The sequence below is a fragment of the Liolophura sinensis genome, chromosome 2 (genome assembly GCF_032854445.1).
Source record: "Liolophura sinensis isolate JHLJ2023 chromosome 2, CUHK_Ljap_v2, whole genome shotgun sequence".
NCBI lineage: Eukaryota > Metazoa > Mollusca > Polyplacophora > Chitonida > Chitonidae > Liolophura > Liolophura sinensis.
Window position 1 is genome coordinate 27,031,022 of NC_088296.1, and position 27,936 is coordinate 27,058,957.

A 27,936-nucleotide genomic window follows, 5' to 3' on the forward strand; every position below is an offset into this window, starting at 1 on the left:
ACCCGAGTTAGGCTGCCGAACAGTCTCCGCTCGTCCAGAAAGTCTGCTCAGGGAGACCGATTAAGTGCCGAGACGATTCGACTGGGGACAAGGGCGCGTGGTTGCGGGAGGGATCGGGCTATCCGGCGTTTGCCACCGTGGTCGTTGTTGAGCAAGGTTTCGCATGTACCGTAACCTAAATCGGACGGAGTACACACACGTACAGACTCGATGATACCTACGGGTGTACATTTATATATAGGTCTACATACGCCGCGGGATATGTACAACTGCGAGGATGGCTGCAAATGCCAAAGCCGTTCGATTATCTCATCAAGCTTTTGTTGATCGGAGACTCAGGGGTTGGGAAAACGTGTATACTGTGCCGATTTGCTGACGATTCTTACAACTCTACCTACATCACCACCATAGGTAAGTCAGACACCTGTACTGAGATACACATTTGAATATGACAGATGCATGTGAAATTCATTTCTTTATTTGATTGATGCAGGATCTACTATTGATTTAATTCCATTACGTGTACGATTATGGTCGCATTTGTGGATGGGGAAAATCGGTAGCGAGCTAAATCGTTTTTTCATTATGGCCACATTTGTGGATGAGGAAAACCGGTGGCGAGCACAATCAGTTTTTGATTATGGTCACATTTGTGGATGATGAAAATCGGTGGCGAGCATAATCGTTTTCTCATTATGGCCACATTTGTGGATGAGGAAAACCGGTGGCGAGCACAGTCAGTTTTTGATTATGGTCACATTTATGGATGAGGAAAACCGGTGGCGAGCACAGTCAGTTTTTGATTATGGTCACATTTGTGGATGAGAAAAATCGGTGGCGAGCATAATCAGTTTTGGATTATGGTCACATTTGTGGATGAGAAAAATCGGTGGCGAGCATAATCAGTTCTTGATCATATTTATTTTACTTGTTGTTTAATATCCAAGAATTTTTCACATGCGATAGGGGTCTTTTTTATGGTAAAAAAAAAACCATACCGCATAAACCACCGACCTTTAATTTGTCCTCCGTGTGACATACACATCGCGATCATTAGACTCATGAAAGCGTCACTGGTGGATTATTGTCACCAAAGCCCCAAAAAAAGCGTGACCGGGAGAATGTGTCAAATCAAGGGATTGAACCCGTACACATAGCCTACTTTATGTGTTCTTCCGATAGAAAGACAAGCGCCTTAAACCACTCGTCCACCTGTGGTGAATACTGTTAAAATTTGTCATAAGTATACATTACCACTATAGGTAGGTTGTATACACCTGTGTGCACCTGTATGTATGTAGGTAGTAGTGTTATAGTGTCTGTAGTATAGTGTGAAGTAGTGTCTGAGCTTTATTCAGGCCCATTTGTTTCTGTATGTGATGGTGTAGTTACGATATTTACCACTTATACGACTGTGGTCTGATTTGCGAGTTGATGAAACCGGTGGTGAGCATCATTAAGCTCTTTGCCAAATATGCAGTACACATGTTTATTATCTGTATGAAGGGAAATTGTCAGGATTTCCTTCACTGATAAAAGTTATATATCTCATTACAGTAAGGTATTACTTTTGTTATTACACACCCCGACGCCATGACATTAAAAAAGAAACATTTTCTTTTATGACGTCCCAATCCGATCTTTGCAGGATGACGTCATAATAAAAGTTCAGTTAACTTTAACATTTCTTACGTCACGCAACAAGATACGACGTTATATTAGATACACAAGTCGGTGAAGGCCTACAGCTGAAAACATTGCCTAAAATTGTTCAAATACACAAAATCACGATATTGTCAAAAACAGAATATTGCACAGTGAAGGTTGAATATCACAAATATTTTTCGAGTGAGCTGTGAAAACCGCAAATAATATCATTTCATGCTGTTTATTTATACAAACAAAGGAATTTGAATTTGTTTACTTTCATGATTTATATAAATATCAACTATGGGAATCTTGTTCAGTGATAAAGTGTTATTTCGCACACTTTAAAAAGAAACATTTCACGTTGAAAAAGAAACAGTACAATGTACATCTGTAGCTAACCAGCATGCAGTTGTGAAAACAACAGACAGCTTTATACATACACATATAACATGGTATAGCACGTACATTGGTGTGTGTGATGTCATAGGGTTATATTTGTGTTATTTTGGGGGTTTTATTAGTTAATATTCTATTTATTTATTTGACTGGTGTTTTACGCCGTACTCAAGAATATTTCACTTATACGACGGCGGCCAGCATTATGGTGAGTGGAAACCGGGCAGAGCCCGGGGGAAACCCACGACCATCCGCACGTTGCTGGCAGACCTTCCCACGTACGTATTAGTTAATATAGAGACGAAATGTGGGTGTATCCTCGTGTGTATGATTAGACATTTGCTGCGCACCTGTCGGGTACTTTGAACTTTGACCTATGCCCTATGTGATTCTAATCATCTAACTATAGTGATACCATATAATAACGTATATTCTGCCATCACTCAGGCATAATAGTATTCTACCAAAATTAACAGGCCCGCTGCGCTGGCCTAATAGAACGTCCGCCTCGAATCGGGGGACAAGGGATCAAACCCCGGTCGGGTCATACCAAAGACTTTATAAAAATGGTAATCGTTGTTTCCTCGCCTGGCACTCAGCACAGAGAAGCTACAGCAAGAAAACAGGAGTGGACATTCGGGAGTTCTACTTCATCCCTAAAACTTATGACAGTGACTCGTAGTTACACACCGCTGACGTTTAATACATGAATCAAAGAATGTGACTAGAATACGTCATTGGCTCGGCATGTTGTTGTAAATGTAGGGTGAATTCGCAAAGGATCACTTTTACTTTAGTTCGTATGTATGCGTAAGCTTTTCTTCCTAACTGAGGTCACTGTACAGAGTTGCAGAATTACCAGGCCTTGTATATTCACGAGGAAAGTCATAGTGCCAAGCGACGCAAATCACGTGTACATGTTCAAGGTGGTTTAATTAATGTACCCAGTATGCAGATTATAAGCGCAGTATACATGGCCATGCCATAGCCTAATGAGCTATATATGTATGCAGATAAAAACAGGGCAGCACATCGGCTGATGACCCTATCTGATCTGCACACATTCAGGTATGTGTAGCTAATGTGACCTACGTATGAGCTCACATGCATTTATACCTGCCCGTTATACATGCCGGCATAGGTGCGCATGTACATGCAGGTATAGGTAACTCTGTACATGCAGGTATAGCTGCGCGTGTATATACAGGTATATCTGCGCGTGTACATGCTGATATTGCTGCATGTGTACATGCAGGTATAGCTGTGCGTGTACATGCAGGTATAGCTGAGCGTGTACATGCAGGTATAGCTGAGCGTGTACATGCAGGTATAGCTGAGCGTGTACATGCAGGTATAGCTGTGCGTGTACATGCAGGTATAGCTGTGCGTGTACATGCAGGTATAGCTGAGCGTGTACATGCAGGTATAGCTGAGCGTGTACATGCAGGTATAGCTGAGCGTGTACATGCAGGTATAGCTGAGCGTGTACATGCAGGTATAGCTGAGCGTGTACATGCAGGTATAGCTGTGCGTGTACATGCAGGTATAGCTTTGCGTGTACATGCAGGTATAGCTGAGCGTGTACATGCAGGTATAGCTGAGCGTGTACATGCAGGTATAGCTGTGCGTGTACATGCAGGTATAGCTGAGCGTGTACATGCTCACTTTGACTGACCGCTCGCGATTATATTCACACCATTACATACAGGCCAGGGTGCACATTTGTGTAAGCCTGCATTGAGCATTTAATCTCTGTACGTGGACCTGCTAAAAATGTTTCAACCCTTTTGTTTTCAGATTTAACCACAATGGATTTAAACTCAAATTTAGGGGTTCTTATGTTAGGTTTGTGTGGATACAGAAGTGTGTAAGTTTATTTTCTTCTCTGGGATTCCTTGTCTGATTTGCTATCTACATGCACATTAGTGTGTAGACATTTTAGATACAGCTACAGGGGGCAGCAACCGTAGCACTGGTGTATTTTTATATTATTGACATCTAAAGTTCGACCTCTTGTGAAAATAATTGAAATCCGGTCAGATATACATATACTTCTTGAAAAAGCCTTTACAAGATCTCCTTGAGTTGGAAAAAATATTCGTACTAATTCATTAACTCAGTCTATGTTCGTGACTTCTTGCGGCATTAACAAATTCACCCATAGTCGGCGAGAATCCTGACCTGAATTAATGAAATTTGCAAATAAACAGGTCACGTGAATAGCATATGACATGACTCATGCGCAGTCGAGTATGCAATCAGCGAACTATTCCGTTCCTGTATACTGCGTAATTTGGACAGAAGTGAATAAATGATTTTCTCCTGACGTTGTCCCGTGGACACATCGTTGTCGACTTCCTCAAGCCAGACTAACACCAAGTGATCTAGTACATCCAGGTATAAATATTTATATATAGGGTCTGTCCAGGTGTAAATATTAATTTATAGGGTCTGTCCAGGTGTAAATATTAATTTATAGGGTCTGTCCAGGTGTAAATATTAATTTATAGGGCCTGGCCAGGTGTAAATATAAATATATTTTGGGTTTGTCCAGGTGTAAGAATTAATATATAGACTCATTCCAATTGTCAGTATTACTATATAGAGTCCATTCAGGTTTAAATATCCATTTATAGAGTCTGTCTGGATGTAAATATTATTACTATTGATGGCACGTATTGATCATGACTGTAGAATTCTATGATGTTAATCTGTGTGTATTTAGACAATTAAATACAGACTTAATTTAGACAAAATGACGGATATTCTAGAAAACAAATTCTGAACTACATGTGTATAATTTTATATCAAGCTGTTTCCCCGGAACCAAAGCTGTATGCCTCATTCAAACTCATTAATCTCCGAGCAACTTAATGGCGGCTGTGCAAGTGACTTTTACACACATTGCATGTGACTGTTATAGACATTGCATGTGACTGTTACACACATTGCATGTGACTGTTACACACATTGCATGTGACTGTTATAGACATTGCATATGACTGTTACACACATTGCATGTGACTGTTATAGACATTGCATATGACTGTTACACACATTGCATGTGACTGTTATAGACATTGCATGTGACGGTTACACACATTGCATGTGACTGTTATAGGCATTGCATGCATGGATTCCCCGATAACTTTAGTTTCGTGACAACTCATATATGTTACTATTCTAGTTCTAACAGAGGCCATTCCATTATCTCTTCAGACTTGACCCTGGCATGTATAGTGTGTAATTTCATTTCTGTCCAAATACCTGGAGCACATGTTGACCAATGAAGTGTTAGAGCGAAGGTGCGCTTTTAACCAATCATATTAACTGAGGTCAAATCATTTCTTTAGGAAGAACATGTGGCTGATTGGTGGGATCGCCAAGTTATGTCTGATCTGTAGTTCAATCGAACTAGCTGCTGTGTTCATATCAGTCAAGGGCCCAAAGTCACGGCAGTGAAGCGAAAGCCAACCGTTGATATTGTACTTATTATCCCTTTGCATGGTTTTCATGTGATTGTATGTTAAATGTGATGACAACTTAGCCTTTTGAGTAATTCTAGACCAGTCACGTCTAATACATTGCAATTAACACCCGTACGTATTTTTTACCCAATTCTGCTTAAGCCATGGTACTAGGGGCGTGTAAATTGCTACTATTTATGCATTTCCATGAACAGTTCGAATAGAACCCTGACTGAGGTAAATTGACAAGATGTCGTATTTCACCGGTTACGTGTGACTATTTACCAGCTATCACACTACAGACTCTGCTCTGGATTTACTCTGTATGCCGTACGTCTTTAATTATAATTATTTCGTTCTTAACTTAAGATCCTCAGCTGTAGACGACACAAAATATACTACCTTTCTTTTCTTTCATTGTATATACCAAAAACCGCCAGTGTTAACAGCGATATATCCCACACAACATGAGCTTGAGGGAAGGTATGTGTAACTGCTGAGTGCCTGAAAGCAACAAACCCCCTTGTCGTAACCGCGCGGAAACGTTTAGATGACAGACAATGATAGTGAAGTTGTAATAACCAGTTTTCGTAAGAATAGGAGCAATTTCAGTGAACTATCCACAAATGAAAGAGATTTGGATCGAGGTGACTAACTTCAAGCACAGTTCTAGGCGATATGAAGGAGAAGCTCCTCTGCGTATCACATGAGAGGAAATGGCATTGATGGAGACAGAGCTAGCTTAAGCAAGTAAAACCTGAAAAAGGACTTTAACTCTAATATCACCTGCACTTTGATACCAAAACCTAAATTTATTTATATTTGTCCTGTGCTGTAACTTTGGAAGAAATGCTGGCATGATCACGTTTGCAGTTTTAACCAGAGCCAGCAAACGTTTTAGTATGGAATCGGCCGCCAGCTGCCTTATTTGTGCCGTGTGCACAACTTGGTCATGAGCATTTCCAAGAAATATCCCAGTATGAGTGAGCAATATTCCGGCAGCATTGATCGTGCGTGTTGACTGACGACAGTTTGGTTTTACGGATGCTGTCAGCGCACTAATGCAGGCGTCTGCCTCCCCTCTCTGAAAAATCTCCAACGATATAGAACAAAGAAGCACGTGATTCGGCCTGATTATTGCCGTTACAATTTTTCGTTGCCAGTGTGTTTTTCTAGATTTGCCCTGCTGTTTTTCCTACAGTCTGTATGCTTGTGCTTGTTCTCTTGTTCCCGGTGACGGGTATATGGCCGGTTGTTACATGTATTTTTGCTTGTGTTTAATCCCTTGTTCCCGCTGACTGGTATATGGCCGGATTGTTACATGTATTTGTACCTGTGTTTAATCCCTTGTTCCCGGTGACTGGTATATGGCCGGTTGTCACATGTATTTGTGCTTGTGTTTAATCCCTTGTTCCGGTATATGGCCAGTTGTTACATGTATTTGTGCTTGTGTTTAATCCCTTCTTCCCGGTGACTGGTATATGGCCGGTTGTCACATGTATTTGTGCTTGTGTTTAATCCCTTGTTCCCGGTGACTGGTATATGGCCGGTTGTTACATGTATTTGTGCTTGTGTTTAATCCCTTGTTCCCGGTGACTGGTATATGGCCGGGTTGTTACATGTATTTGTGCTTGTGTTTAATCCCCTGTTCCCGGTGACTGGTATATGGCCGGTTGTTACATGTATTTGTGCTTGTGTTTAATCCCTTGTTCCCGGTGACTGGTATATGGCCGGTTGTCACATGTATTTATACTTGTGTTTAATCCCTTGTTCCCGGTGACTGGTATATGGCCGGTTGTTACATGTATTTGTGCTTGTGTTTAATCCCTTGTTCCCGGTAACTGGTATATATTGCCGGATTGTTACATGTATTTGTACTTGTGTTTAATCCCTTGTTCCCGGGGACTGGTGTATGGCCGGATTGTTACATGTATTTGTGCTTGTCTTTAATCCCTTGTTCCCGGTGACTGGTATATGGCCGGGTTGTTACATGTATTTATACTTGTGTTTAATCCCTTGTTCCCGGTGACTGGTATATGGCCGGATTGTTACATGTATTTGTACTTGTATTTAATCCCTTGTTCCCGGTGACTGGTATATGGCCGGATTGTTACATGTATTTGTGCTTGTGTTTAATCCCTTGTTCCCGGTGACTGGTATATGGCCGGTTGTTACATGTATTTGTGCTTGTGTTTAATCCCTTGTTCCCGGTAACTGGTATATATTGCCGGATTGTTACATGTATTTGTGCTTGTGTTTAATACCTTGTTCCAGGTGACTGGTATATGGCCGGTTGTTACATGTATTTGTGCTTGTGCTTAATCCCTTCTTCCCTGTGATTGGTATATGGCCGGATTGTTACATGTATTTGTGCTTGTGTTTAATCCCTTGTTCCCGGTGACTGGTATAAGGCCAGATTGTTACATGTATTTGTGCTTGTGTTTAATCCCTTGTTCCCGGTGACTGGTATATGGCCGGATTGTTACATGTATTTGTGCTTGTGTTTAATCCCTTGTTCCCGGTGACTGGTATATGGCCGGTTGTTACATGTATTTGTGCTTGTGTTTAATCCCTTGTTCCCGGGGACTGGTATATGGCCGGATTGTTACATGTATTTGTACTTGTGTTTAATCCCTTGTTCCAGGTGACTGGTATATGGCCGGATTGTTACATGTATTTGTGCTTGTGTTTAATACCTTGTTCCCGGTGACTGGTATATGGCCAGTTGTTACATGTATTTGTGCTTGTGTTTAATCCCTTCTTCCCGGTGACTGGTATATGGCCGGGATGTTACATGTATTTGTGCTTGTGTTTAATCCCTTGTTCCCGGTGACTGGTATATGGCCGGTTGTTACATGTATTTGTAACGCAGATTGCTTCGTGCTAATCATTAACAAGACGAAACTAAACCAGATGTATTGTATGAAGAAATGCATGACGGTGATGTCACTCACATGTCGCTAACACACTGAAGCAGAGGATGTCTTTTCTTGCTAAATTGGTTTTATTCCTGCCAAATCGAATCCATTTGCCTCCAAGTGCTGTCTTTTTCTGCTACAAGAGATTCATTAATCCACCGCGTGATAGGGTCCCTTTTGTTCGGGATGTAGATGTAGAAATCCTGTACGTAGAAGATAAGAGGCCTGTCGTCCGTTTCCTACCACATGGGGTTCATTCCCTCTCAGGTGGATCTCTTCTCTGTCAGACTGGATTTCTTTTCTGTTACATGAGGCCTCTTTTTCCTGTCAGATGGGGTTCCTTTCCTGGAAGTTGGGATCACTTTTCTGACAGACGGAATTCCATTCCTGACAGTTGGGATCTCTTTCCTCTCAGCGTTGATCCATTTCCTGACAGACGGAGTCCCTTTCCTGAAAGTTGGGATCTCTTTCCTTCTCAGATGGGTTTCTTTTCTGTCAGATGGGGTCTTTTTCCTGTCAGATGGGAACCCTTTCGACATTCGGACATTTGTGACCCCTTTCCTGTGACCCCTTTCCTGTCAGAGTCCCGTAGACAAAATCACTTTTGATGGGGATGACTTGTAGACAGCATACGACGATACAGTCTTAGAACTGGAGAAAACCTGACAAATTCAGCTGAGAAAACTTTCTCTCAGTTTAGCCCTGTGGCGCGTCACGCATGAGCTGTCCAGGTATGATAATTATAACTATATAAGGTTGTTCGTGTAGTTCTCAGTCTAAACGAATACAACTTTTGTATTATCTCCTTTATACAAATTGTCTCCTCGTAGTTTCATTCACAATGAACTGTCTGTTCCGTGCGAGTAATTTTCTTTACAAGAATACACATATAGCCATGGAAATCTCCTGAATATTACCGTGGGTGATGCATGGTGTGTGTATCGGCTGTGTTCAAGGTCAAGGACGCTCCCAGGATGAGGTCACATACGAGTGTGTCTCATTGTGACACGACATCCAATGCTGTTGTAGCTTTCTGTCGTCTTTAAGACTTCTTGAGTACGGCGTAAAACACCAATCAAATGAATAAATAAATCACATGTACCCCGATATATAGTATGATTGTGTATATTCACTTTCCTGTGTGACCCAATAGCACATTAGGGTAAATCCTGGTTCGAGTCACACCTAAGACTTTAGGTAAGACGTCTCAGCACTAGATAAAAGAGCGGTGGAAATCCGTCCTGCAACAATATGACTGAAAAATTGAGTACGACGTTAATTCCCAAGCACTCCTGTGTGCCGTATATGTACATATATTTACATGCCGGTGTGTAATATGTATACACTTTTGTAATGCAAATAGGTCACGTTACATTGCTATCTGTACTGTCACGAGTCAGTTAGTGTTTGGCACGTTGTCTTAAGTTCACCCATAACCGCTGGCTTAATAAGGACGTGTAATTGATGTCACCTGTACGTATTAGCCAATTCATTATTCTCTCTATAATTAATGTTTTCCTGCTTGATAAGATGAATACCATTATAACGCTACGCGTGCGCGTCCGTGTGAAATATGCATCGTGGGGGTGTACGTGCGTACATACATGTAACAATTCAGCATAAACTGTGGGCAAATCAAGAGAAAAAAAAACTATATAAAAAGACAGTTACGAACTCATGATCTCTATGTTGAAAACCTGTAATGGATGAAATGTCAATGTCGCTCGGTTGTTTAGTGTGGAGATTAAAGGCTCTCCATAGATTCAAATAGCTTGTGGCGAAAAATCCTGAAAAAATATAAACAGAATTTTGCCTTGTAGGGTCAGGCGATATGGCATGGAAATTCCCACGATGCTAAGAAGTTATTTTGCCAGAAATACATAGGTTGCATTAAAAAAAAAAACTGTATAAAAATACAGTTTCGAACTCATGATCTCTATGTTGAAAACCTGTAATGGATGAAATGTCAATGTCCCTCGGTTGTTTAGCGTGGAGATTAAGGGCTCTCCATAGATTCAAATAGCGTGTGGCGAAAAATCCTGAAGGTTGCATTAACCTTTGACCTTGTGTCGGTGTCGGACACATGTTGGCATGAGGTGAATACCACATGGGTTTAAAGTTCAGACGCCTAGGTGAAACAATGTAGATATATATATATATATATATATATATATATATATATATATATATATATATATATATATATATATATGTATGTGTGTGTGCTGAGAAAATGTGGTGTAAATGTGGAAAGCATATGTACATTTATACTTTATGTATGCGAGTACAATGAAATGTAGAAACCCTCGTGCATTGTGTTTTACGCTGTTCTCAAGAATATTTCACTGATACGACGGGGGCAAGCGTTATGGTGGGAGGAAACCGAGCAGAGCCCGGGGGGAACCCACGACTATCCGCAGGTTGGTGACAAGTCTTCCCGCGTAGAGGGAGCCAGCACGAGCTGGACTTGAACTAACAGCGAGCATATTGTTGGGCTCATGGGTCATTGCGCGGTGTTGGCGTGCTAACCCCCTCGGCCACGGGAAGTCATTTATAGTTCTTTGCAAACAAATACATGGTGATCAGAGTTGCGAATGTTTTCAGCGTGAAGAAACTTCTGGGGCTTTTCACAAACTAAGATGTTTTCGTATTGTACAGTGCGTTGTCAGTATGCAACTGGATACTACACACGTATCTGCTGTTAACGTATAGCCTAGTAAAAATTTGAAATCTTTCACTTATTTAATAACGCTCAGTTTTGGTAAAACTTAATTTGTGACTTCTTTATTTGATTGGTGTTTTACGTCGGACTCAAAAATATTTGACTTACATGACGGCGTCCAGCATTATAGCAGGACGAAAACGGCCAGACCCCTTGGGAAATCACCACGACCACTCAGTGACTGAGCTGTGTTGAAAAATACTTCGAATTTTAGCCACATGGGTTAAAAGCGACCTTGAATTAAAACAGTAAACCAGTTTTCATCGAGTGTCCACTTGAGTGTCTTCTTATGTCTTTGTAGCATGTTTGTCCCAGCATATTTGAAGGTATTTCATATAACACCAGACATGACCCAGGCCCAAAGTCCCCGTATAATGACACCTTGCAAAACTGACACCATGCAAAATTGACACCCAGTCACCTACAAATCACCGCATATTTACACCAGACATTACACCAAAACACAGCACTGACACCAAACATTACGCGGTTATCATATATTTGGCGCTTATTCACCGAATGTTGACACCAGACATGAGAGACAGGCACGGTATACTGACATCAGACATGACACCAGGTCATCGTATAGTGACACCACATGGCACCCAGACTCCATATATACTGAAAGCAAAGATGACATACATCGTATACTGACACCAGATATGACACCTTGTCGCTGTATACTGGCTCAACACATGGCACCCAGACACTGTATACTGACAATAAACGTGACACTAAGTCACGTCAAATTGACAGCAGACATGACACCCAATCACCGCTTCCGAGAAGGACACCCTCACGGCCTCACGTCTCAGTCAGGGTTATGCAGCCATTAGTATCGGGAGCCGTCTACAATTTATATTCAGCAACACCTCATTTACGAAAATAGGGCCGTGTTAAATAATTGTCAGATTTAAGCCCAAAAGTTACATAAAACGCGAAATAACACAGATGCGAATAAAAGCGGACGCGCAAGCAAAACTGAGTCACTGCACGGAGACAAAAGGTCCACATCGATTTCCCGAGTGTAGACGAGTACACGACTATTGTTTACTAGTTACATTGACCTGTCACATGGTGAGACTAGGCCTGACCTGGAAATGGCCTGATTTCTTTGCGACTGATTGGGCAGGTGTTCCAGTTACCGTAAACTTTATAATTATGTTATCTTTGCTTCTATGAAAATGGGATAGCAGGTTAAATGTGAAAAAAAAAACAACACCGGGAGGAGACTGTGGAAATCCAAAGGCCTGTTATTTTATCGGTGAGCTTGTTTTTTCTTTTATCAGAGATATATAAATGACGAATACTAGTATTTTAACCTGGCGACTGGAGTACGCTGACCTACATATGGCACGTTATTTACTTTGTAAACATTTTCATTGGTTTCCATCAGGTGGACATAGTCATAAAATGTGAATGTATATACTAGTCGACGAAATATGTTTTATACTTTGCTGATTAGAGTATAGGCCTACGATTGCGTGGTAACGGGCGCATCAGAAAGACCTTTATTTTTAACGAATAAAACTTGGGTTTATATATACTTGGCGGATTTCAGTGCGGGTTTGTGTACATACAACATTATACGTGCAAATCTTTTCAATACGCCGGCCTGCCGATGTATCCGTTAAGGAAAATGACACAATTTAAAATCGTTAGAGCGAATTTTTCTATTAAGAAATGACGTTTTCAACCGCCACTCCCCACACTGTATATATGTGAGCATAAGGAGTTGTTCCTTTTTACGTCTTTATATCCATGTATCTTTTTTTTTGTTGGATCGTGCCGACTTCAGGGGAGTGTCATGGTATACTGACGTGTACTGTCATAGATGTACACGTGCTCTTTTACTACAATTTCCTTCATTACATTTGTGCTCCAAGTGGCTGTTGTGAAGGCAATACCATCATCTTCACCCAAAGGTAGCATTGTCTAAAGCCCCCAACACCGCTCCAGCTATGCATGGGAACGTTGTGTAGGTCCACACCGAAAAGTAGCGTGTGTCTATACCGGAAAAAAGGGCTTGTCTATACCGGAAAGTAGTGTATGTCTATACCGGAAAGTAGTGCGTGTCTCCACTCAAAAGTACTGTATGTCTATACTGAACAGTATTGTTTGTTTATACCGAAAACAGGGCATGTTTGCGCTGAAAAATAGTGTATGTCTTCAACGAAAAATAGTGCATGTTTGCGCTGAAAAGTAGTGTATGTCTATACCGAAATGTCGTACATGTCTACACCAAAAAAGTAGTGTATGTCTATACCGAAAAGTAGTGCATGTCTACACCGAAAGGTAGTGTATGCCTATACCGAAAAGTCGTGTATGTCTATACCGAAAAGTCGTGTATGTCTGTACCGAAAAGAAGTACATGTCTATACCAAAAAGAACATGTATTGCTTCGGTAAGCCACGCCCAAGGTTCCAGGTCAGGATTCTATATTGTCCAATTTATAAAATGCAATATGGCCGTGTTATAATGTAGTTGAAAGTAGTTGAAGTTAGCAGCTAGTTGAGTGTAGAATATCTATCAGACTGGGATCTGAAAGTGTTGTTCCAAGCAAATACCATTACGACGATACTTTACAAACCGTACGTGGCGGACGGTTTCCATACTGATTTCACTCATTCATTGTGTTTTTCCATCATCACTGAGAACCGTCGACTGCTTCTCTGCGTGACACCGTCCTAAGTTCTTACTGTACATGCTGTCTTACTTCTTTAGTGCTTTGTGTTGAGTGTTGTTTTAGGAATTGGCCTTGCGATTGTAGACCTGGAACGTCAATTTTGTCTGTCGGCCACGACGCCTAGATTTTACCTGTACATGTACCACGTCCTACATAGCATCAACTGAACTGTTTCTAGTTGCACTGATGGCGTATAGCGGAAAGTACTGAACATGATAGCCTGTTGCTGAAAAATTTTCCATTCTTTTCCAGGAATTGACTTCAAAGTTAAGACGATTGAATTAGATGGGAAGCGAATCAAACTCCAGATATGGTAAATATTACTCGTCTTCATTTTTTTATCTCCTAGTCCAAACTGAAATAGGGGCATGGCCTCACCAACTGGAGACCGCCCGTCCATCTGTGCTTTTCTTTTAAAGTCTCACTCTCTTGAACGTTGGCCTTTACCACATGTACAGTTAGGAATTGACAACACTCCTGCTTATTTTCTCCAGTGACCTTGATCAATTTTCCAAGATAAAATAAGTTACATTTTATGATTTATTTATTTGATTGTTGTTTTACGCCGTACTCAAGAATATTTCACTTATACGACGGCGGCCAGCATTATGGTGGGCGAAAACCAGGCAGAGCCCAGGGGGAACCCACGACCATCCGCAGGCTGCTGGAAGACCTCGCACGTAAAGTCGGAGAGGAAGCCAGCATGAGCTGGACTTGAACTCACAGCGACCGCATTTGTGAGAGACTCCTGGGTCATTACGCTGCTTTAGTGCCCTAGCCAACTAAGTCAGGGAGGACCTGCATTTATGACCTGTTGTAAATGTAGACACGACGTATACATAACGTTGGATTTTCACCTTTAACCAGATTTTCTGTTAGTACAGTTTGTGTAGAAGAACCTTATAGTTTCCGTAAATAAACGTTGTATTCAGCCCTATAGCTCTCATCATATCTTCCTAGTGGCCATTACTTCTATTTTGTTCGGCCTACCTTGAATGGTGATTATACAGTAGGGTCGGAACGGTTAAGCCTTGGTACATTGCGAGACAGGCGTAGAAAAATATCAACTGCTGTGTTTATACGGGACAGTTGACAAGCTCAGCGATGAAACGTGTGGTTACGGTAAATGCCAGCAGTGTGTTACACCGCTTTAGGCTACTGGGCAAATATAACTCGTTTATAATTTACTAAACAGTATATAAATTATGATATTTTGCGTCGTTTAAGCTTTTCATTGTGCGTTTATATTGGTCAATTATGTGTCACTGAAGCAATTATGGAAAGGTTGTTAAATGATTTCAGCGAACATCATGTAAATAACGAATTCTACAGAACGACGTCATACAGCAATTAGATAAACAAATATCAAAATCATACCTGTTGTGGCTTAGCCAGCCTTCATGCCAGGCACTTCCGATAGATTGTTCTGTCTGGGAAACAGACAAAGCCGACTTCTGTACATGTACCATACAAACATGTGTTGTGGCATAGTCAACCGGACACTTCCGCTAGATGGTTCTGTCTGGGAAACAGACAAAGCCGACTTCTGTACATGTACCATACCAAAATGTGTTGTCTCATAATCAGCCTTCATGCCAGGCACTTCCGCTAGATGGTTCTGTCTGGGAAACAGACAAAGCCGACTTCTGTACATGTACCATACCAAAATGTGTTGTGGCATAGTCAACCAGACACTTCCGCTAGATGGTTCTGTCTGGGAAACAGACAAAGCCGACTTCTGTACATGTACCATACCAAAATGTGTTGTGGCATAGTCAACCAGGCACTTCCGCTAGATGGTTCTGTCTGGGAAACAGACAAAGCCGACTTCTGTACATGTACCATACCAAAATGTGTTGTGGCATAGTCAACCAGGCACTTCATCTAGATGGTTCTGTCTGGGAAACGTACAAAGCCGACTTCTGTACGTGTACCGTACCAGAATGTGTTGTGGTATAGTCAGCCTTCATGTCAGGCTCTTCCGTTAGATGGTTCTGTCTGGGAAACAGACAAAGCCGACTTCTGTACATGTACCATACCAAAATGTGTTGTGGCATAGTCAACCAGACACTTCCGCTAGATGGTTCTGTCTGGGAAACAGACAAAGCCGACTTCTGTACATGTACCATACCAAAATGTGTTGTGGCATAGTCAACCAGGCACTTCATCTAGATGGTTCTGTCTGGGAATTGGACAAAGCCGACTTCTGTACGTGTACCGTACCAGAATGTGTTGTGGCATAGTCAGCCTTCATGTCAGGCTCTTCCGTTAGATGGTTCTGTCTGGGAAACAGACAAAGCCGACTTCTGTACATGTACCATACCAAAATGTGTTGTGGCATAGTCAACCAGACACTTCCGCTAGATGGTTCTGTCTGGGAAACGGACAAAGCCGACTTCTGTACATGTACCGTACCAGAATGTGTTGTGGTATAGTCAGCCTTCTTGCCAGGCACTTCCGCTAGATGGTTCTGTCTGGGAAACAGACAAAGCCGACTTCTGTACATGTACCATACCAAAATGTGTTGTGGTATAGTTAGCCTTTTTGCCAGGCACTTCCGCTAGATGGTTTTGTCTGGGAAACGGACAAAGCCGACTTCTGTACATGCACCATACCAAAATGTGTTGTGGCATAGTCATCCAGGCACTTCCGCTAGATTGTTCTGTCTAGGAAACAGACAAAGCCGAATTCTGTACGTGTACCATACCAAAATGTGTTGTGGTATAGTTAGCCTTCTTGCCAGGCACTTCCGCTAGATTGTTCTGTCTCGGAAACAGACAAAGCCGACTTCTGTACATGCACCATACCAAAATGCGTGGTGGCATAGTCAGCCTTCATGTCAGGCTCTTCCGTTAGATGGTTCTGCTGGGAAATAGACAATGCCGACTTCTGTACATGTACCATACCAAAATGTGTTGTGGCATAGTCAACCAGACACTTCCGCTAGATGGTTCTGTCTGGGAAACGGACAAAGCCGACTTCTGTACATGTACCGTACCAGAATGTGTTGTGGTATAGTCAGCCTTCTTGCCAGGCACTTCCGCTAGATGGTTCTGTCTGGGAAACAGACAAAGCCGACTTCTGTACATGTACCATACCAAAATGTGTTGTGGTATAGTTAGCCTTTTTGCCAGGCACTTCCGCTAGATGGTTTTGTCTGGGAAACGGACAAAGCCGACTTCTGTACATGCACCATACCAAAATGTGTTGTGGCATAGTCATCCAGGCACTTCCGCTAGATTGTTCTGTCTAGGAAACAGACAAAGCCGAATTCTGTACGTGTACCATACCAAAATGTGTTGTGGTATAGTTAGCCTTCTTGCCAGGCACTTCCGCTAGATTGTTCTGTCTCGGAAACAGACAAAGCCGACTTCTGTACATGCACCATACCAAAATGCGTGGTGGCATAGTCAGCCTTCATGTCAGGCTCTTCCGTTAGATGGTTCTGCTGGGAAATAGACAATGCCGACTTCTGTACATGCACCTTACACCTTATAGCACGTGCGACGCTCTCCATGTTCGCTTTATACCAGCACCTATACTAGCAGATTTTGTACAGAAATCTTGAACAACGCCGAGATCACTGGGGCCACGGTGATGAGGCAGGAAGTGATGTCAGAAAACACGATAATACTTTATACATATCCATTCTCTTTATCCATAAAGCGCGCTTAACATTATTCTAATCAACACCTCCAACAGTTGATAAACCCTCAAACAGTTTTATTTTATTATACAATTGAGCTAATTTAACTGAGATAACCGGGTCATACGACCAGATTATGAGTGAATTAGCTCAATTATTCAACTCAGATTTTTGAGTCAGTTGACCCGAACTTTTCTCTCGGTGTAGTTTCGCAGGAGGACACAAGAGGTGTCTCAAATGCCTAAAGAAAAACCCTCCGCGCGTCGCACAGGCTTCAGAGGTTGAGCGTGTCTAGTCGTGGCAGTGATGTAAAGCGAGCGTAGAGAGCGGCCTATATATTGTGCTCCTGTACTCGTATTAACAGTGCAGTGCCAGTAGACTCAACTTGATCGTTTGTCCCGTCAAATGCTGTTTTGGTCCACTCGCTTGACAACCGCATGGCTAGATCACGTGTTCACACGAGATTTCTGGTCGCTCTTCGGTATTAGAAAATGTAGCTTTCGTGGATTTAATTCCGAAAGCCTTTTTGTTGCATCAGTTCCTCTCACATACATGTACCGGAACTAAGTGGCAGAAATATTAACTTCGTTGAGGACTTCCCGGACGTCATCTCTTCATGTGTAAAATAAGCGTTTATGTAAACGTCTTAATGAAGCTCTTATCTAGTTTTTAACACATAGAAATAGCTACACTTAAAAACTTCTGCCAGCTTGTTCCCCTTGTGATATATGCACCTAATGCAAAATCAGATATGTGCACGACATGTATGTAGCGGCCACGGAACATCGTATGGAAGTGCATCCGCTACTTCTGGCGTTTATTGTAGTTCCATATGAGCTAGGATTAGTCGGCAACGTAAAAACAACATTACACTGAAGGACGGGACTTTGTAAGGGAGGCCTTTGTACGTCAGTTTTCTGCCCTCATATGGTACTTTATTTTCTTGTGTTAACACGTTTCGGGTCAGTTTCATGGGCCAACCAGAGTTCTGGGACTAAACAACAGACCTTGGGCAACTGAAGTTACTGGTATTATTCTTAAGTTCACTGCTGTTGGTGAGCGGGCTTGTTCAAAGTTAATTTCGACATCTATTCTGAATGATAGGAATACAAATATGCTTTATATTTATAGTTTGACATTTTTAGTGTTAAATTTTGTAAAATATGGTCACAATATCTTATCACATGTCGGATATTATGCAGGTTGTAAGATACAATTAAAGTACCCGGTCTTTAACATTTTTAATGCGGTACCCAACACCTAAAAGTCTTCAGATGACGTAGAACATTTTGTAAGCGTTTTATAAAGTGTTAAATTTCTGACACTGCAGAAAGTGTTAACCAAACATTATAAATGCTTGCACTCTGTCAATATTTTGGATTTAACAATATTGAAGTTATTTATGTAAAATTTGAGTTTTAAGACCGAACAAATAAATCAAATATAATATTCCTTCTATTCTATCTATTACCAGGGACACGGCGGGCCAGGAGAGATTCCGGACTATAACAACTGCCTACTACAGAGGGGCTATGGTATGGAGCTCTTGAGAGTTCTTTTTCCCCCTTATTTTTATACATACATTTTCTCCCTTTATTGTGTATAGAGGCTTTCGTTGAGTCAAATTTGAATACAACACGTGTTGCTCGAGCGATATGGATGATAGATCGATTACACGTTATTCTGCTACTCACTATTAATGATTCTGTCCATTAAGGATGACGTGGCTTATACTAGCCAAGCTATATCATGCTACTCACCGTCCATCAAGGACGACGTGGCTTATACTAGCCAAGGTTTATCATGCTACTCCCTGTCCAACAAGGACGACGTGGCCTATACTAGCCAAGCTTTATCATGCTACTCACCGTCCATTAAGGACGACGTGGCTTATATTAGCCAAGCTTTATCATGCTACTCACCGTCCATCAAGGACGACGTGGCCTATACTAGCCAAGCTTTATCATGCTACTCACTGTCCATCAAGGACGACGTTGCTTATACTAGCCAAGCTTTATCATGCTACTTGCCGTCCATCAAGGACGACGTGGCTTATACTAGCCAAGCTTTATCATGCTACTCGCCGTCCATCAAGGACGACGTGGCTTATACTAGCCAAGGTTTATCATGCTACTCACCGTCCAACAAGGATGACGTGGCTTATACTAGCCAAGCTTTATCATGCTGCTCACCGTCCATCAAGGACGACGTGGCTTATACTAGCCAAGCTTTATCATGCTACTCACCGTCCATAAAGGATGACGTGGCCTATACTAGCCAAGCTTTATCATGCTACTTGCCGTCCATCAAGGACGACGTGGCTTATACTAGCCAAGGTTTCTCATGCTACTCACCGTCCAACAAGGATGACGTGGCATATACTAGCCAAACTTTATCATGCTGCTCACCGTCCATCAAGGACGACGTGGCTTATACTAGCCAAGCTTTATCATGCTACTCACCGTCCATAAAGGACGACGTGGCTTATACTAGCCAAGCTTTATCATGCTACTCACCATGCATCAAGGACGACGTGGCTTATACTAGCCAAGCTTTATCATGCTACTCACCGTCCATCAAGGACGACGTGGCTTATACAAACCAAGCTTTATCATGCTACTCACCGTCCAGCAAGGACGACGTGGCTTATACTAGCCAAGCTTTATCATGCTACTCACCGTCCAGCAAGGACGACGTGGCTTATACTAGCCAAGCTTTATCATGCTACTCACCGTCCAGCAAGGACGACGTGGCTTATACTAGCCAAGCTTTATCATGCTACTCACCGTCCATAAAGGACGACGTGGCTTATACTAGCCAAGCTTTATCATGCTACTCACCATGCATCAAGGACGACGTGGCTTATACTAGCCAAGCTTTATCATGCTACTCACCGTCCAGCAAGGACGACGTGGCTTATACTAGCCAAGCTTTATCATGCTACTCACCGTCCATCAAGGACGACGTGGCTTATACAAACCAAGCTTTATCATGCTACTCACCGTCCAGCAAGGACGACGTGGCTTATACTAGCCAAGCTTTATCATGCTACTCACCGTCCAGCAAGGACGACGTGGCTTATACTAGCCAAGCTTTATCATGCTACTCACCGTCCATAAAGGACGACGTGGCTTATACTAGCCAAGCTTTATCATGCTACTCACCATGCATCAAGGACGACGTGGCTTATACTAGCCAAGCTTTATCATGCTACTCACCGTCCAGCAAGGACGACGTGGCTTATACTAGCCAAGCTTTATCATGCTACTCACCGTCCAGCAAGGATGACATTTTATACTAGTCAAGTTCTATCATACCACTGCATGCGCTGATGTACATATACTCCAAAAATGAATAACCTGCCCCGATAGCACAGTTGGTAGATAGTCTGTGGCGGGAGCGGCAGATCCAGGCTCAATCCTTTGTCGGATCACACCTAAGACCTTAAAAAAGAGGAAGTTGTAACTTCCTCGCTTGGCGTTCAGCATAAAGGGGAAATGAAACGACTGGTTGACCCGTATCAGTATAATGGCTCGGGCGGGGCGGCCTACTTGCCTTCGGAAAGTCGTCTCAGTGAAGCAGCACTAGATATAAGAGCGTTGGAAATCCGTCCTGCAACAAGTAGGCACATTGCATACACTCTAAGGACTCTTTCGTCGTCATATGACTGAAAAATTGTTAAGTACGTCTTTGAACCCCAAGCACTCACTCACTCATTGGGAGGCAGTAGATCCAGTGTCAATCCTGAGTCGAGTCACACCTAAGACCTTAAAAGAGGAACTTGTAACTTCCTCGATTGGCGTTCAGCAACAACTGGTTGACCCGTATCAGTATAATGGCTCGGGCGGGGCGGCTTGCTTGCCTTCGGAAAGTCGTCTGAGTGAAGCACTAGATAAAAGAGCGGTGGAAAGGCGTCCTGCAACAACGAGGCACATTACATGCTCTCTACGGATTCCTTCGTCGTCATATAACTGAAAAATTGTTAAGTATGACGTCAAACCCCAAGCACTCACTCACCTAAACATGAATTTGTTCATTTTAACTGAACGTCTGCTGACTGAGTGATGCTACAATGTATTCTGCTATTGCAGCAGATTTTTCTGTTAGATCTAACATACATATTCTATTAATTCAACATTAAGATTATATTTTAGCCACACGATACGATGTTGAATGTGACAGAGTACTGTCCTGAATGTGACAGAGTACTGTCTTGAATGTGACAGAGTACTGTCTTGAATGTGACATAGTACTGTCCTGAATGTGACAGAGTACTGTCTTGAATATGACAGAGTACTGTCTTGAATGTGACAGAGTACTGTCTTGAATATGACAGAGTACTGTCTTGAATGTGACAGAGTAGTGTCTTGAATATGACAGAGTACTGTCTTGAATGTGACAAAATACTGTCTTACAATAACACAGTACATTCTAGCATAACACAGACAACAGACTTTTATTAAAATTTAACAGATCATATTTTGAGTGTAAATGATTGTGTTTGGATCATATAAAATTAGGCTGTATCTGATTTAATTTAGCGCCCTCTGCCTTATAAGGTAACATGTGGAAATACAAATTGTTAAATAGCACATATAATCAGTGGTATGGTTGCTTTGGCACGTTCAGTTGGATGGAATACTCGTCTTACGAAATTATTCGAGACTGCGCACATCTAGGCACTTCACGTGCATGAGGCAGACGCGAGCAGGCGACGAGGTAAAAAATAACAAGGGAAGGCACTGGGAAATGAACAACACTGGAGGATATTCTGAGAACTATGGCTGATAATATCCGGAAAATGACAGAAGCATACATGTGTATGTTTAGAATTACCTCTCATGATTTTAAACTGAAACTGCGAGAAAGGCGTGTCGGCGCGAAGAAAACGACAAATGCCCGGATGTTCGCCGTCTCGAATATTTTGACCAGTTAATGCATTCTGAGTAAGTATCTTATTAACGTACTGACACCTGTAACTTCACTCAGGTAACCGGTAATTAACCTGATTGGGTATATTTTCCAGGGTATTTTACTGGTGTACGACATAACCAGTGAGAAGAGTTTTGACGATATTAAAGAGTGGATGGCAAATATTGAAGAGGTAAGGGACAATTACGTGGAGCTACAGGCTCCACGCTTGATTTCAAGTCTTTGCATTGTTTTTATGCTAACAAAACTGGGCTTCCGCGATGGTGACATTTTACCTGTAGCTTGCCCTTGGAAATCCTGTGGAACGAAAGTGCACCATTCGTGCTGCCATTTGACTTTTCGGTGAACTTTTCGGTGATTGTTGTGTGCCACTAGGAATATTTGATCTTTTACTAGTAAAGCACAGAATCGTGACAGTGATGCATAAATAGGAGAAAAATTCATCGGTTAATTATATAAGGGATAGAGAGAAAGCTCCGCGCATTAAAATCTGAGTGTCATTTGTTGGACAATCCTCCAATTACTTACCAAGGGAAATTCGTACAAGTAAGCGCAGTGGTTAGCGTGCCAGTGCAGCACAATGACTCAGAAGCCTCTCACTAATGTGGCTGCTGCTGGCTTCTTCTCCGATTGTGCTTAAGAATGTCTGCCAGCAACGTACAAATGGCCTTAAGGTTCCTCCCTCACAATGCTATCCGTCGTAGTATAAGTGAAATGTTCTTGACTGCACGTAAAACACCAGTCAAATAAATAAGTGAACATTCATATACCGCTATTTTCCTGTGTTTCCCAGCATGCAGCTGACGGCGTGGAGAAAATGATCCTAGGGAACAAATGTGATATGGACGAGAAACGAAAAATCGCCAGAGAGAGGGGGACTCGGGTGAGTAAGGTATATCAGATCCGTGTCTCTGATTCACCGGTTGTCATCAAAGAAAGAGCGACTCGGGTGAGAAGGCCTCTACCAGTGTCTTTGATTCACCGGTTGTCATCAAAGATAGAGGGCTCGCATGAGTAGGTCTATATCAGACCCGTGTCTCTGATTCACCGGTTGCCCTCAAAGAGAGAGGGACTCGGGTGAGTAGGCCTATCTCAGACCCGTGCCTCTGATTCACGGGTTGTCATCAAAGAGAGAGGGACTCGTGTGAGTAGGCCTATCTCTGACCCGTGTCTCTGATTCACCGGTTGTCATCAAAGATAGAGGGACTTGGGTGAGAGCGCCAATATCAGACCCGTGTCTCTGATTCACCGGTTGTCATCAAAGAGGGAGGGCTCGCATGAGTAGGTCTATATCAGATCCGTACCTTTGATTCACCGGTTGTCCTCAAAGAGAGAGCGACTCGGAGGAGGAGGCCTATGCAAGACCCGTGTCTTTGATTCACCGGTTGTCCTCAAAGAGAGAGGGAATCGGGTGGGTAGGTCAATCTCAGACCCATGTCTCTGATTCAACGGTTGCCATGAAAGAGAGAGGGACTCGCATGAGTAGGGCATATCAGACCCGGGCAATCTACACGCCCCCTAGCACCATGACTTAGGCACAGAATTAGGGGAAAAAGACGCAGTGATGATAATTGCAATTTATTAAACGTTACTTATTACGGGAATAACTCAAAATGGGGTATTGTCAAAATATTTACGATACAATCACATTAAAACAATGTAAAGGGACCAGGTGTCGGGGATGTTTAGTCCACCAGCAGAATTCTGGTTTGTGCAGGAACACAATATAATTAAGACTTATGGCATAGAAAGAAAAACCAGTGTAGCCACAATAGTGTGATAGCTGGCAAATGGTCACACGTAACCGGTGAAATACGGCCTCTTGTCACGCTTAGGTTGGGGACAATAAAGCCGCTAAGATGACTAAGTACATGTATTATGTTATCTTTAGGATGACATCTGAAGGCGTACATGTAGTCCCCCTTCGTGTGTCCGATCAGTTCAGTGTTGTTACTGCGTTAGACTTTTGTGGGACAAGTATGTATGTATGTATGTATGTATGTATGTGTGTGTGTGTGTGTGTGTGTGTGTGTGTGTGTGTGTGTATGGACGCACGCACGCACGCTTGGGGTGTAACGTCTTATTTCAGTCATATGACGACGAGGAGTCAATAGGTGTGTGTACATATGCTATGTCTTCGTGTGGCTGGTCGAGTCCTGCCGGAACAGCAGTGTCATATTGAAAAACCCACCCAGTCACATTATACGGACACCGGCCAAATCACAGCGCTAAGCGAGGCAGCAACAAGTACCATTGTTAAAGTCTTAGTCTGACCCGACCTCCCAGCGAGTTTGAAGCAGAGCGGTTGTAAACGATGTTCCATTCATATCAATGTTTCATTTTTTTCACAGCTGGCCATCAATTATGGGGTGAAATTCACAGAGACAAGCGCAAAGAACAACGTTAACATAGACGAGGCATTCACAATGCTAACCAAAGACATCAAGAGAAAACTTGACAGACAAACTATGGTGGGTTGTTGGTTATCTCCCTTGTATCTCCCTCCACCCCCACCCCCCTCTACACCATGATTTATTTAATGGTTTGGAGAATAGTTCCTTATGCAACAAGAAAAGGGATAATCCTTATTGAAGAGAAGAAGAAGTATTCAAAGAGAAGAAAACACATTATAAATCTGACTTGTTCAGAAAGAGGGGTGGAAATAGGCCACAACGGCCACAGCCATTTTTCTGTGCTTTGCTTAGTAACTCAGTTAATCAATTTTTAATCTGGAATTCTTATGAGGACATGATTTATTTATTTATTTGCTTGGCGTTTTATGCCGTACTCAAGAGTACTGTATTTCACTTATACGACGGCCGCCAGCATTATGGTGGGAGGAAACTGGGCAGAGTCCGGGGAAAACCCAAAACCATCCGCAGGCTTTTGACAGACCTTTCCACGTACGGCCTGAGAGGAAGCCAGCATGAGCTGGACTTGAATTCACAGCGACCGCATTGTTGAGAGGCTGTTGGGTTACTACGCTGCGCTAGCGCGCTAACCAACTGAGCCAAAGAGGCCTCCTACGAGGACACTAGATGCGCCATGTTTTAGCAGGCGGAAACACCCTGTTATGTGACTCCAACACCACGCACACCATATGGTTAAAAGGCAATCAGGTTTCACGTGACCTAATCGCAAACACCTGCGTACGGGGATTATAGAAATAACAAATTCATAACATGGTGGTTCTTTCGTTTTTCTCATTGTATACGATTTTGCTTACTTTGAACGGCGATATCTCAGTTATTCAGAATCTGCACACAGCAAAAAAAAAGTTGCGACTTTTAAAGAATACATAAAAAGGAAATATAAAACAAAGATATGTTTCTATGCCAAATGAAGAAAATTATCTCCATTCGGTCTGTTCCCCTTACCCCCGCCCCCATTCGGCCAGACCCGTTCTGTCTATTATCCACACAGATCTTTCTAAACAGGAATCATCGTTGACGTCACTACTGTAAGCTGCATAATGTCCGGACTGAGCGCTGGGGTCTAAAGGATACTGTACTTTGAACCCATTTTTATCCCAGAACGGAAAAGCTGAAACATTTGTTTGTACTGTTAAATGTTATTACACAAGATAATCTGCACGTTAAGACATAAAACCGAAGGGTGTCATGTATCCCTTAAACTTATGTAATGCACATGTAAATTTAATCGTGTCTTGTCTTTCCTGTTAATGTTGTATTTTTTTTTAATGAATTAGTTACGCCATTGTGCAAAGCAAAAAAAGAATGAAGTATTAAATTTCTCTTGAAACAAAATCATTTTTTGGTTTAAGAATTGTTTTCATTATATTGATTTCATATTAAACAATACAAAAAATATATCATATTTTCAACTTTTCAGATTGGGTCTGGGGAGCAGTTTGAGGATAGCATAAGACTAAAATCAGGCTCATCCAAAAAGTCAAAGTGTGCCTGCTCCAGGTGACATCCTCTCCTGTAGAGCCTCATCGTATAGGAACCAGGGTCAGGGCCTCATCTGAACAGAGCCGCCATGTTGGAATGCATGACGGGCAATGACAGGAATCCTTGAAAGGAAGCAAATTTTGACAGAGTCGTGCAGAATGAACATTTTGTCCAACGCACAGGACCTGTAACAGCCGAAACAGGAAGGAACAAACTAATTTACTGCTTTAAAATGATACAGAATCGACCGTCATTGACTGACAGTGAATAAGCCATGGTAAAGTTTGGATAAATTTGCCATACTTGAAAAGCATAAAACGTTAAGCATATAGCCTGGACCTGGCTATCTCAGCAGCCAACCAACCACGGGCTGTCCTAAGCATATAGCCTGGACCTGGCTATCTCAGCAGCCAACCAACCACGGGCTGTCCTAAGCATATAGCCTGGACCTGGCTATCTCAGCAGCCAACCAAATATGGGCTGTCTAGTCCTTAAGCCTAAAGTGTTCCTGTTTGTTTTTAAGGCGATTTTACAGCTTGAAACTGGATATGCCTTATATCCCATCGTAATTCACAACAATTTTTTGATCTCAATCATTTTAATGACTGACTTATTGTGTTAGTTAGATCTTATTGCCAAATTAGATCTTATTGCCAAAATGTTTGAGATTGGTGTCATATAACACCAATTCCTCTGTATCTTTCTGCTTGTCTCTGTAGTCTCGTCCTGAGTTTAAGTCTCGAAGAATAGACAAACATTAGAGAGAAGCGGTTTAACGTAAATCCGCTGACCGAGCAGTACGACAAGGTCTGTAGCACGTCTGTCCAGTTCTTCTCTGTAAGAGGTTTGTGAATTTGTAATAATACAGAAGTATGACGGGGGCTACTGAGTGAATATCGTGTGAAAATCCGCTTCACATTCTACATTGAACATCTGTATCCGTTCTAAGCCGGTTTAAATACCTTCTAATGTTATAGGGAAATTTTCCGTTAATTTGCGAATGTATTCGTCAGTCACTGTATCCAAGACAGGTGAGGCAGTTGTGGAGTTAGGGACCAATGGTTTTCCAGCCGAGAGAGGTTCTCATTTTAACGTTTTCCATTTGTTATGATTTCGCCGTGGCTATAGCTACATGTATATGTTTTTAAGTTTTGAAGACGGTATTATTCGAAGTCGTGCAATACGCCCGCTTCTATCACATTAAGGTTTGTCTCATGCTATATTAAGGTGTCAAATATTGTATGTAAGCTGTGCCACGTCTTCCGTCATACTTCTGCTGTCACTGTCATTCCACGAGTAAAATTTGTGCCTGTATGAAACACTATATATATATATATATATATATATATATATATATATTTGCGATGAACAATATATCATACCATACATATCGTAAGTTTTTCCCCGTTTTGTCATGGTAAAAAAATAAACCTGCTTCTGTTTGATTCATATGACTCGAAGTAAAATAATAACAGTTAAAACCATACACACGAAGCAAAGATAATATTGGAAGGATGACACTTAAAACCAAACCTCAACAGAGTTCTAGATATTCACTGTTAATAATTACCCCTGCATCTCATATCGTACCACAGATGTAACATT

The 27,936-nt window shown here is 42.1% G+C and overlaps 1 protein-coding gene across 1 annotated transcript; it reads left to right on the forward strand.

The window, feature by feature from the left end:
- Positions 1-27,645, forward strand: LOC135462429 (ras-related protein Rab-8A-like). The gene is made up of 7 exons (XM_064739656.1): positions 1-411; positions 14,092-14,152; positions 18,960-19,020; positions 22,512-22,589; positions 23,211-23,300; positions 24,769-24,888; positions 26,270-27,645. Exons 1-7 carry the CDS (start codon positions 288-290, stop codon positions 26,351-26,353), a joined length of 618 nt encoding a protein of 205 aa, XP_064595726.1. The 5' UTR covers positions 1-287; the 3' UTR covers positions 26,354-27,645.
- Positions 27,646-27,936: the final 291 nt, after the last annotated feature.

Coding starts and splice junctions, on each gene's coding strand:
- LOC135462429 (XM_064739656.1), top strand. CDS start 288: ATGCCAAAGCCGTTCGATTATCTCATCAAGCTTTTGTTGATCGGAGAC. Junction 19,021..22,511: donor CCTACTACAGAGGGGCTATG/GTATGGAGCTCT, acceptor TATATTTTCCAG/GGTATTTTACTGGTGTACGA. Junction 24,889..26,269: donor AACTTGACAGACAAACTATG/GTGGGTTGTTGG, acceptor TCAACTTTTCAG/ATTGGGTCTGGGGAGCAGTT.